The 12,864-nt window shown below is 29.2% G+C and overlaps 1 protein-coding gene across 2 annotated transcripts in view; it reads right to left on the reverse strand.

Annotated features, from left to right (window-relative positions):
• The window catches only part of tow (target of wingless), a 29,685-nt gene that overhangs the window by 2,160 nt on the left and 14,661 nt on the right, over positions 1 to 12,864 (reverse strand). For both annotated transcript variants that reach the window (XM_015319648.2, XM_015319647.2), the window contains exons 2-3: positions 511 to 685; positions 359 to 416 (exon numbers count right to left, since the gene is read on the reverse strand). In XM_015319648.2, the coding sequence (XP_015175134.1) occupies positions 359 to 416; positions 511 to 685 (233 nt within the window). The remainder of the gene's footprint in view (positions 1 to 358; positions 417 to 510; positions 686 to 12,864) is intronic.

The following is a 12,864-nucleotide window of genomic DNA, read 5'->3' on the forward strand; positions in this document are numbered from 1 at the left end:
CGTCGGTCAAAATAAAAGAACAATTCGAATAAATTCACTTGGCATTCATAGCTGCTTATTTTATTGATAGACTACGAAGATTTGCATACTATTAGATTGTGATCATCCTTTTTCTATTGGATTAAGCGAAGGGTAAATTAATGGCACGAAAAAGACCAACGAGCTGCCGCATGAATGAACGTTATATTGCGACAAGGCTAAATGAAGGTTCCTCGTGTTAGAAACAAACCTCCTCGAGGAGACCACTACCATTTTCTCGCATGGTCTGACTCTAATATAATATAATGCTCACACCAAAATTATATTAACGTTGACGCGTTACACGAACAAAAATTAAATATAAAACAATGTAACTTACATTTTCAATTTTTTCGTCAAGCATCTTGAAGAAATCCAATTGACTGGTAGATATCTCTCTGAAAAGAAAAATAAATCATTAGATATATAGCAATGATCCATCATTTTAAAAAGCAAAATGACTATTTAATAATAGGTATGATGAAAACTCACGCTTGTTGTAGCAGTGGTCCATTTCCAGCCGCGTTCGGTTTCTTCTTAGTTTGATTTTTAACATCGCTCGAACCATTTTGTTCTTCGTTTCTATTGACCTCGACGCCATTGTTATTAGTTTTGTTTCCTTTGGCATTGCCATTGCCGCCGTTCTTTGGTTCGACAGACGAGCTGCCTGTAAAAATAAAAATGATTTCATTATAAATCATGAAATTCATCATATTTATTTGTTATAAATAAAACAAAAATCACAAAGACAAATTCTCAAGCACGCTCAATGATTATTACTATCATTGACAAATAACTCAGTTAACATTTAGTGGACTTTTGTATGATTTTCTTTCGGGCATTTTTTTATACACGTATTATTTTCCTTTGAAATTTGTTGCTTTTCCTCATTATTTAAACGTTAAACTAACTAACATAAGTCGACAAGCGAACAGTACAAAGTTCAAGAATGCAACTGGTAAACAAGTTTAATCTTATCGTTTAAGAAGAGATTTGCAATATGAGGCAATTAAAGGAAGATGAGAGAAAAATTCGTGACATTTTACTCGATCAAAAATAGATTCTCCCTATCAAAAACAAGTCGATAAAAATCCTTTCTAACTTATTCATAAAATATTGTTTATCAGACGTGTTGAAATATTAGTGTACACGTAGGCGTTGATTTTCAACTAAAAAATATATATGAATTTTTCAAACTTTAATACACAGTATGTCATATAAAAAAAGAATGTGCTCTCTCTCTCTCTCTCTCTCTCTCTCTTTTGCGTTGTATAAAGTTTCTCGTTGTGATAGCATGCACGTGGTCCATTCATTGGCACGCCAAGCAAGAACAGAAGGAGAATGAACTCGTATTACAATGGAACGTAAATAAACCTGACAACGTATATACGTTCTACGGTATGTCCTAAGTTTCTTAATCTTATTTTACAATTAGACGAAATTACGAAATAATTCAAGTTCAATATTTTCATTTAAATTGGAAAAAAAAACAAAAGAAAAAAAACCACAAATATAATATATCCAGATCCAGAATTATTCCCAAAGTTTTGTCATATTCCCATAATTAATTTTACAAAATACAAAATATAAAATATATTTACTTTTAAAACTTGAAATAATTAATTTTTAACGCGTAAATTTATATAACAAGAAAGAGGTCGAAGGAGAAGAAGAAGAACACATTTTTACCACCATTTATTTATCGAAATGCAGATAAGAATGCAGCTGTCATTGGTAACGATACCAAAGTCTATTGTAAAAGATGCAAAAACCGTATTATTATTTATCTTTGTTCTTTTAAAAATGACAAAAAGAAAGAAAAACGATCAATTGTTATCTTAAATAATTGTTCGCAAAGTCTTCCGTTATATAACGAATGTATAAAACGACGAACAAACAAAAAATAATACGTCGTAAAAAAAAAAAATAAAATATTTTTCAATCAGACGTTATTACAAAAAAATAAAATACGATGATACCATTGCGATAATATTATAAATTATTGACTCGAATGAATTTATTATCATTAATTTCTTTAAAATGTTGAACTTTTAAAAAATATTATTTTTATTTTTGGATGCTTTTATTAAAGAAATTTCACAAGCTCCACACGTTTTTAATATCGTTCGATATCTAATCTCTTCTAATGAACTTCTATTGAATGAAATTAATTCTATACATCATCATGGATTTAACGATTATTTAAATACGTGCTATCCATACATGCATATGTAGAATTCAGATATATACATTGTATTTATAATATATGTGCTTATTTACGAAGGCGCCATTATTTGCGTAAACATGTTTAGACAGCTATATTTAGCGGAACAAACATATTACGATTATTATATAGCATCGTATCACATACACACATAGTTGATAATGCAATTATTACAAGGAAACATATTTATTCAATTTCAATAAATAAAAATGAAAGTAAAAAGAAAGGATGTATATTAAAATCGCGAATGTTTATTTTTGATCGGAAATTTGGCGATATAAACAACAACATTCATATTAATTTTACATTTTGTATTTTATAGCAATCGTAATTGATCAATCGATTAAATATTTAATAATTAATTTGTATTTGTTTAATATCAATAAAAATGACGTACAAGCGGATATGAACGTACGTTTTCCCATCTGATTGTTAGATTCGTTACTAACATAGTGAAATATAAAGTGAATCTGAATGAAATCATGGAAGCGCGTAACGAGTATGGAAATCTAATCGATCGATCATGATACGAGAACGAAACGGCCACTGATTTCGTTAGATTCAATATCGGCATTTCAATTTCAATTAACGTAACTGAACAAAAAACTTTCCTAAAATTGTATTTCGTATTTGCGACAATGAACTGTCCACTTACTAATGCCAATTAATAATAATATTAATAATAAAATTGTATTTTTACGATTAAGGGGACGCGTCAACAAAAAAATCGATTCTTTTGTTCGATTTTCTGAAAGAAAATTATTACAAAAATATTTCTTCAAATTTTGGTAAAGATCCGCCCATTATTTACGAAACTGTAGTAGTTTAAACTGAGCGCGCCGTAGCGCTCCAAGTAAGTGTCCCAAACTTTAAACGTTAATTTTTCCTATTCGCGTTTTTAAAACGGTTGCCCTCGCTGCGTCCAGACCATTTATCCGATCCTTACCAAATTTTGTACAGTAATACTAGATACACGTATTTAGGGAATGAACGAAAGGATTTTTCGAAAAAACATGCCAATTTTTTTTTCTTTTCTCAAAAACTCGGCGATTTTTCTGCAAAAATGTCAATTTTTTCGTAAAAAGTCGAGTATTTTGAAAAAAATTAAAAAATCAAAATTTCCTTTCGTTCATTCCTTGCGCCAACATCTCTACTAAAGGATAACACTCGGTTTTTATGTTTCAGATGAACCAATTTTTGCCAGTGAGGGCAACCGAAAATCACCGTTCTTTTTTGGACTCTTAGAAAAGTGGCCACAGACAACACAATTTACAATATTTTTACACACAAAAAATTGTGGATATAGTTCAGATATATAACTTACATATGCCAAAAATTTGTATTGATATTAATAAAACTGGCTGCAAAAAAAAATTCACAAAAAAACCGCTTTTTTTTTGCACTCGAAGGTGACGTGTCCCGTTAATGGAGAAAAAATAAAAATTGGGTTGAGTGTGTGTGTTTTTAATCCAGAAACTTTTTTTTTTGGTATCTAGTATCATCTCTCATTTTCATCAAAAATAAATATAAATTGTTGGAATTGTTATTGACCACACCTACTCAATGCACAACTCCCATTATTCAATTATAGATTTACAAGTGTCGTAACAAAACCAGGAATTGGTATCCAAGTTTTAAAACGAAACGTGAATTCTGTCTCCTTATCTCGTGTATTTAAAATAAATTTTATTTAAAAAAAAAAAAAAGTGTAAAAGAAAAAAAAAGTATTTACAACAAAGTTACCTAACTTGCTCTGATCTCTTCTACTTAATTAAACTACGCCCTTGACTCGTGCATACTTTACGAACAAAGGCATTACAAGGGATTCGAATAACACAACTTATGCTTCTCCTGTCATGTCAGCAAAAACAATTTTCATCGAGTCAAAAGTTTCTTTGATGATTCAATAACTGCATTTTCTGATTTCCTCGATGAAAACTAACAAAAAAAAAAAAAAAATAAAAAAAAATAAAAAAAAACCTTCACTCGATATTCTCGATATTCTCAATATTTTAATCAAATATTTTGTTCTCTTATGACAGAATTTAAATATGCTTTTTATTTTGACGATATCGTTGAACGTTCTCCGACTTGCCATGAATCTTTCAAACTATCGCAAATCATTTTAATTTGTAAACGAATAAGAACTAATACTACTAATACTCGAAACAAATATTATCGACCATTAGCAACAGGTGAAAAACGTTTGTTGGATAATATCTTTAAGACCAGATTAAAATTCATTTTTGTTCAATAACATTGACATTTTTCCTCGACTTTTCACACATATGCATACGTGCATATATTTTACATTGAACAGTTCTTATCTATCCTTACGTGGAAACGTCACATACACACACACATAAATTCAGTTTATATTAGGTATCTTGATATCATATAAATGCATTCGTTGCAAATCTAAAGATAACAGAAATCGCATATTCAATATGCCTTTCTCCTTATTTTTCTTTTATATTCAGTTTTGATCGTTTTCACGATTAACTCGTGATAAGCTTCAATATGATTTTATTTAATTCGATATATCAAGTATTATCTTGGTGTAATCAATTTATTACCTTATCAAAATGTTACGTTGATTCATTGAAAAGTTTTCAGTCTCAACTAACAAAACTTGTATTTCTTTTTTCAAATAACTATTGCAATTATTTGATTGAAGAAAATAAATTGTTTCTATGCTAAGAGATTCAAATTTTTTAAATCTTTCATTCTAATATTATTTCCATTGGTCAATTGTATACAATTTTATTCATTCTACAAATATTTCTACTATTTTCTATATTATATCTAAACTTTCTATTACATTCTATTAGATTCTAATAAAACTGATCTCTTCTTTCGAAAAGAAAAGAAAAAGAAAAAAAGAAATAATAAAATATTCGTCCAACATTCGAAATAAAAAATTGGATTAATATCTGAAAATATATATGAAGAAAAATTCGATCTATTCAAATATACAGATAAATAAAATGAAATGTACAAAAAATTAAGAGTATTTAGAATTTCATTCATTCCCATTGGTTTTTGATAGTACTTTTCACTCTTTGGCATCATGCCGAAGGTCAACGTATACGTACTTACAAACGTATTTAAAATACATATACATTTATAAATATATCCATTTACATATAAGCATATAAATGTATATATATGTATCGTCCATATGCATACATACATAAGCACATGATTTGTAAATTCTTACTAACGCCTACACAGTATGAATGCCAACATTTCATCGTAGAACTCGAATCATTTTACTAAAAGTTACATACCAATAATTTTATTTTATAAAAATCATTTTCTTCCAAATAATTTACTATTAATCATTAGATATTATAGTGTGATCTCTGTTTATATATTAACCCACGAGATGAAATTAATTCAAGGTCAAAATCATGATAAGATATAATATATCCAGGAGACACAAATAATCCTAAACGAGATGTTTATGTGAACCTTTCATACGTACATTAATGCAATTTCTATTTATATACGTGTATGTTTATACGTAACAGACATACACAGACAAACACACACACACACACATCCTATACATACACGCAACACAAAACGTACCTACATAAGTTTAAAACTAGTGCAAATAAACAGATTAAAAAGCGGAAGTTGAAGATGAACGGTGTATTCTTCTTCTTCTTAACAATTTCAACTGAACGATTAGGATCTCTTTGACACTTGTCGTGTGTTGACGCGTTATCACTGTCAATTTTAATGCAATTGCATATATGTATGTATGTATTTTGTGCGTGCGTGCGTGTATACGAGTTGGCGAGCACGTTCTACCGTGGTTACACGCGATAAATATGTCGAGGACATGTGACTGTATGGGAACGAAAAATCACATGAATTCTGATGTCTCTGTGAACTAATATGTATAAAGAAAATAATGATAATCAACATTATTTTCATATTAAAATTAACATTCATGCGAATGAAAGCAACAATATACTTTTTACAAACATATTTATTTATTTATTTATTTATTTATAATTTGTAACATTAATCCATTACCCGCCAATGGCCTTTTTTTTTTTAATAATTGCAACTTTAGAATAAAATATATTTGTTCAAATCATGAGATCGTACCTCTTGCTTCATGAAAATATTACAAATTCTCATTATTTTATATTAAATCAATAATAACATAAAATAAAATTAACAATTTATTAATTAAATTAAAAATAAAAGCATAATTGTTGCAAAAATAGATCTCTTTGGTTAATATGAATATAATCTAATTTTTTTGTTGCATTTTCGTATTGTGGTGGGTAATGGGTTAAGGAGATCCTACGAAATATTTGTATACTATTTTTGTAAAAAAAAAATTACTTTTTCTTCTTTTCTTGTTTATTTGTCAAATATATCAAATCTTAATCGTTGTTCTTCAAATAATAGTTTTAATAAAAATAAAATTTAGACGAAGAAAAAAAATATACTCGGTCGTATATCCTCGCGAATAAAATGCATTTCAGTTGTACGCACGTATGTGCGCATAAACTTTGACCTCGTCCAGAGCGCTATTAAATGAGAGAAAATAAAACGAAGATTGTGTCACGCAGACGCAACAAAACACCACGCCAATTTTGAAACCATCGACGACTACTTTGCCTTGCGGTGCACTTTGCCATGCACTTTGCCATGCACTTTTGCTCGCAAATTTTCTTTTCTCTCTCTTCAAAAAATATTGGATCCGACTACAAAAGGTTGGGAAAAAAAAAAAAAAAAAAAAAAGAGAGAAAAAAAGAAGAGAAAAAGGTTAACTGGGCACGATAATCACATTATCGGTAGGCGCATATAGATTGTTGGTGCATTGAAATAATAACTCGATTACACCTTTTCCAAACTCATTTAAGACATAACGTTTTATCCTTTTCTCTCTTTGTGGTGACGTTAACAATCATCGCGTATCTACGCAAGGTGCTGGTGAACGGAATTTATATTTAGCAAAGGCACGCGTGTAAATTTACGTCAGAGGCTTGCACATTATAAGCGGACATTTTCAGTTAGTTTTACAGTCATCGATTACATCTGACTTAGCTAATGCACGTAGAATCGCTATGAAACATCGCGCATAAGAAAATGATGCAATTATCTTATTTCCGTGCAATAACGTTATATACAATGTTGACTCTTTTCTTTTTTTTCTCTCTTTTTTCTCTCTATAATTTTTAATATTATTATTTTATCTATTTTAATACGCTTTCAAACGATACACTTGAAATGATGCAACAGATTTTCTACACAGTGAAATCTAATATCGAATAATTGACAGACAATGTAGAAAAAGAAAGAAGAAAAAAAAGTAGATCTGCAAATTTTCTACTAACGTTAGTTTCATCTCGTTAGAAAATTTCTTCTAGAGAAAGTCTTCTTCTTATTATAATGATATAAATAATATTGCAATGTTAGAAAATATTTTCTATCCAAAGTCTCTTTTTATTTTCTATCAAAGATAGAAGTTTCCACTGTGATGCTCAACAGGACAATCCTCTAGACGAGAATATGTTTACATTGTACACACTTTGAACGAATTCACCGAAGAAGAAACTTACTTGTTGCACAGGATATACGATTTCACTGAAGTACAATCCTTAAGTGTACAGTAAGAAGAAAAAGTTCGGAAGTTAAGACATTTCTAAATCAATTCCAATAAATTATTTAGAAACGATGCAAGAATAGGGAATAAATTTTGAAGAAAGAAAAACATCGTCGTAGAAGATCGGTGGTTGAACAAACTGTGAACAACGAAATTGGGGTCAACTTCATCAAAAGCAATCAAAAGTTAAATAGGATGAACTTTAAACGTCCTTATGGTTGATTAAATAATTTCAAGATAAATCAAATTTGCGACATCATATGTATATGTAATACTAATTATTAAATTCAATTATCTATTACATAAATATAATAAATAAAAAAAGTTAAAAAGATAGGTAATATGTAAGTTTTATATTAATTACTGTTATTTGTACATACAAATTGTAGCTAGTATATTAGTTAATATCTATGTTTTGTAAATATTGTCCTTAAATAAGGAATATTGCAAATTTGATCTTTTATTAATATGTACTATATGATATCTTTATGATATATTTAAGAGGACACGTCACCTTCGAGTGCAAAAAAAAAGCGGTTTTTTTGTGAATTTTTTTTGCAGCCAGTTTTATTAATATCAATAAAAATTTTTGGTATATGTAAGTTATATATCTGAACTATATTCACAATTTTTTGTGTGTAAAAATATTGTAAATTGTGTTGTCTGTGGCCACTTTTCTAAGAGTCCAAAAAAAAAAAGGTGATTTTCGGTTGTCCTCACTGGCAAAAATTGGTTCATCAGAAACATAAAAACCGAGTGTTATCCTTTAGTAGAGATGTTGGTTCAGGGAATGAACGAAAGGAAATTTTGATTTTTTAATTTTTTTCAAAATACTGGACTTTTTACGAAAAAATTGACATTTTTGCAGAAAAATCGCCGAGTTTTTGAGAAAAGAAAAAAAATTGGCATGTTTTTTCGTAAAATCCTTTCGTTCATTCCCTAGATACGTGTATCTAGTATTACTGTACAAAATTTGGTAAGGATCGGATAAATGGTCTGGACGCAGCGAGGGCAACCGTTTTAAAAACGCGAATAGGAAAAATTAACGTTTAAAGTTTGGGACACTTACTTGGAGCGCTACGGCGCGCTCAGTTTAAACTACTACAGTTTCGTAAATAATGGGCGGATCTTTACCAAAATTTGAAGAAACATTTTTGAAATAATATTCTTTCAGAAAATCGAACAAAAAAATCGATTTTTTTGTTGACGTGTCCCCTTAATAGAAAATTTCTTTTTCTATCATTTTTTATAAATATCAAATTATTGAATTATTTTCTTATCAAGGAAAGAAAAGACAAGTACATACATACATACATACATACATACATACATACATAGAAGTAAAGATCAAAGCTATCGATTAAAGGGTTTCCTTATTGTAAACCACCTACGTGTTATTACTAACTCTAACTTTGACCAATATTAAAACATAAGATATCGACTTCCATTGCGATAAGATAACAATCGTTAACAAGCCGAGATAAAAATAATCCAAGGTTTTAGTTTGCTCGAGAATCCTAAACTACAAATGTATGTTTCTATTCAAATAAAATCAAAACATTTCGAAAAAAAAAAAGAAAAAAAAACAACAACAAAATGATAATCACGTGACATTACACCATGTGGAACTTGATACAATATTATGTTTGTAATCTGTACGATAACTCACTTAGGAATTATATTTTGTTTATAGATTTGAAAAATGATTTGGAGTGAACTTTTGGCCCATCCTATACTTGAATTGTAAGCGAGGGGTTGATCCGTACGTTGATTTTTCCACGTATTTCCATGAAGGTAAAAGCTTCCGGTCAAAGGGGAGTAAAGTAAAAAGAGGTAAAAAAAAAAAAAAGAGAAAACAGAACGAGAGAAAGAAAGAAAGAAAGAAAGAAAGAAAGGAAAACTCGACGAATGCCCAGCCAATGGGTTGATGTATTATTCAAAAAGGGAACGAACGTAGGTGCTCGCGCGATATTGGCGCACTTGCAGAGAAGACTATAATTTCATCGACTCAGGGTGCACTTAATAAATTCATATTGCGCGCGTGCGGCAGACACTTTCAGTTGATTGGAATAAAAGAGTGTCTCTTATCATATATATATAAAAGACAATTCTAATTGAATAGAATACTAATATGCGAGATAACGAAATAAACTTCCGAAAGAAAATGTTAATTTCACATTAATTTCACATTAATATAAAAATCCAATATCGTAATAAGCATTCATTTATTTCCAAAAATACGAATCATCACCTATTTCCATTTTTAATTTCGAATAAGTTCGTTAAAAAAAAGAGAAAAGGTAAAGGTGAAATAATTTATTCGTATAATCGATCGACCCGATTTCATTTAAATAAGATTTTTTTCTCGAATCTGTTTATATGTTTGAATACGATAAATGTGTACAAATGTTTATATGTATATGTATAATATATATATATATATATATATATATATATATATATATATATATATATATATATACACATTGGCAAAGACGTAATTACAATTGTAGTATGCTACGTTGCCTAGAAACAAATACGAGGCCACAAGGATCGCTCTAATTGCGGGAGATTTACACGTGTGTGTATAATGCGTACGTACTATATACATTATAATATACTATAGATATATATACCATATATAGTATATCCAATGAAATACACGAAGAAAGCAAGGTGAATAAATCGTTAACAATGCAACACTTGCTATGTAACTAGTAAGCTACGGATTACGTATTACGATTTAATAGCTATTTATATTTTGAACGAGTCCGTTAATAGCATTGCAACCTGTCGGAAGAATGGCAATTATTCTACTAGACGCATCCGTGTCAAAGTCCTAAGAAGATGAAGAAGAAGAAGAAGAAGAAGAAGAGTCATCTTTTAACTATTCTTTATTAGAAATATTTTATTCGATCGATATCAACTTAACTTTGATTATTATCTATAATAGCATCCGACCTAAATCTATGATCTAAATCTTATATATTATCAAGAGAGAATATAAGAAATAACAACAATTTGAAATTCTTTTGCCTTTCTCGTTATTTCATATTGAACAGAAATATTAGATATGTTTTTCTTTTTTTTTTTTTTTCTTTTAATGTTTCTAGTGATAGTATAGTAAATATAAATAACACACGTTACATTATATCGATTTAATGTATAGAATTTCTTCGAGGTCTTCTATTTTTGTATCTTGCAAAGGATTTATTATGAAATCAAATAAATAGAAAGAAAAGTCTATTTGGAGAGATTTGCTTAGTGCTCAAACCATATCTTGTATCTATTAATTTTGCATGAAATGATTTTCATTATTTCCTATTAAGAGAAAGAAGGGTGGCAGAGAGAGAGAGAGAGAGAGAGAGAAATGGAAAACATTAAACCCATTGGTTTGAACGATAATAATCCTCCCTTTGTGTATTTAGATTATCGGTCAAGATTCTTGTTACGCGTTTATCGCGCGGTATTAACAGATAACATGATAATAAAATATAAAAACTTATATTATTATTATTATTAAATCCTATTACAACGCAATTTAAGAAACGACGACCATGCGCTGTTAACAATGGTGATGATTTTTATTTCACGAAATAGAATGACTATTACAATAATCACAATATGTTGATTATTTCAAATGAATAAAAAGATGTACATTAATGTTTCATTTTGTTTTTTTTTTATTTTCCTCATAGATTGCGTAGAATTGAGGAAAAATCGGTGTCCTGTCTTTCCTACTTGATTCTCTTAAATTTCTCTCATATTATGAAATATGATGATAATCGATCGTCCTAAATATATCTTGACCTTTTTCATCTTTCGCATTAAAACGATAATGTTTTCTTTTAAAACGAGCAACAAAATATCGTAATTATTTTTTCTTTTTCCTTCTACAACACTTGTATTCTTTCGCGAAGTTTATTATTTAATGCATTTCTATAGGTAATTTGAATTATTTATTATTCTATATTTCTATTCTTTTGATAGACTTTCTCGTATTATTATTAACAAGATAGAAAAGTTTCTCATAGATCGCGTAAAAAATTGGTGATTCATTATTTAAACGTTGCTAATGAATCATCCTTAATGAAATATTCTATTGGTTAGAGGTATTTCTCTTGACAAATGCAAAAAAGAAAAATCTCCCTCGTATTACTTTCTTGTTCGATAAAAAGACGAATCCTGAATAGCAATTATGAATCATTAGATAGACATATCTTTCATTATACCTTTTCCTCTCTGTGTCTTCTTCTTTTCTTTTATATCATCAAATTATCTTCAATAATTAGAAAAAAATGTAACGAAAATATTTATACAAGAAATGAATAAAATCATTTAATATTTCTTTTAATTAACAATCTTCTTTTCAATAGGAAAGGTGACAAAAGTTGCTTTATCCATTTGATTGATTGAAGAGCACCACTAATGTGATCGCTTTTCTTTAAGGGGACACGTCACCTTCGAGTGCAAAAAAAAGCGGTTTTTTTGTGAATTTTTTTTGTAGCCAGTTTTATTAATATCAATACAAATTTTTGGCATATGTAAGTTATATATCTGAACTATATTCACAATTTCTTGTGTGTAAAAATATTGTAAATTGTGTTGTCTGTGGTCACTTTTCTAAGAGTCCAAAAAAAAACGGTGATTTTCGGTTGCCCTCACTGGCAAAAATTGGTTCATCAGAAACATAAAAACCGAGTGTTATCCTTTAGTAGAGATGTTGGTTCAGGAAATAAACGAAAGGAAATTTTGATTTTTTAATTTTTTTTTAAAATAGTCGACTTTTTACGAAAAAAATTGGCATTTTTTCGAAAAATCCTTTCGTTCATTCCCTAAATACGTGTATCTAGTATTACTGTACAAAATTTGGTAAGGATCGGATAAATGGTCTGGACGCAGCGAGGGCAGCCGTTTTAAAAACGCGAATAGGAAAAATTAACGTTTAAAGTTTGGGACACTTACTTGGAGCGCTACGGCGCGCTCAGTT

The sequence above is a fragment of the Polistes dominula genome, unplaced genomic scaffold (genome assembly GCF_049000335.1).
Source record: "Polistes dominula isolate Pdom_NZ unplaced genomic scaffold, Pdom_raw_medaka contig_23, whole genome shotgun sequence".
NCBI classification, from domain to species: Eukaryota; Metazoa; Arthropoda; class Insecta; order Hymenoptera; family Vespidae; genus Polistes; species Polistes dominula.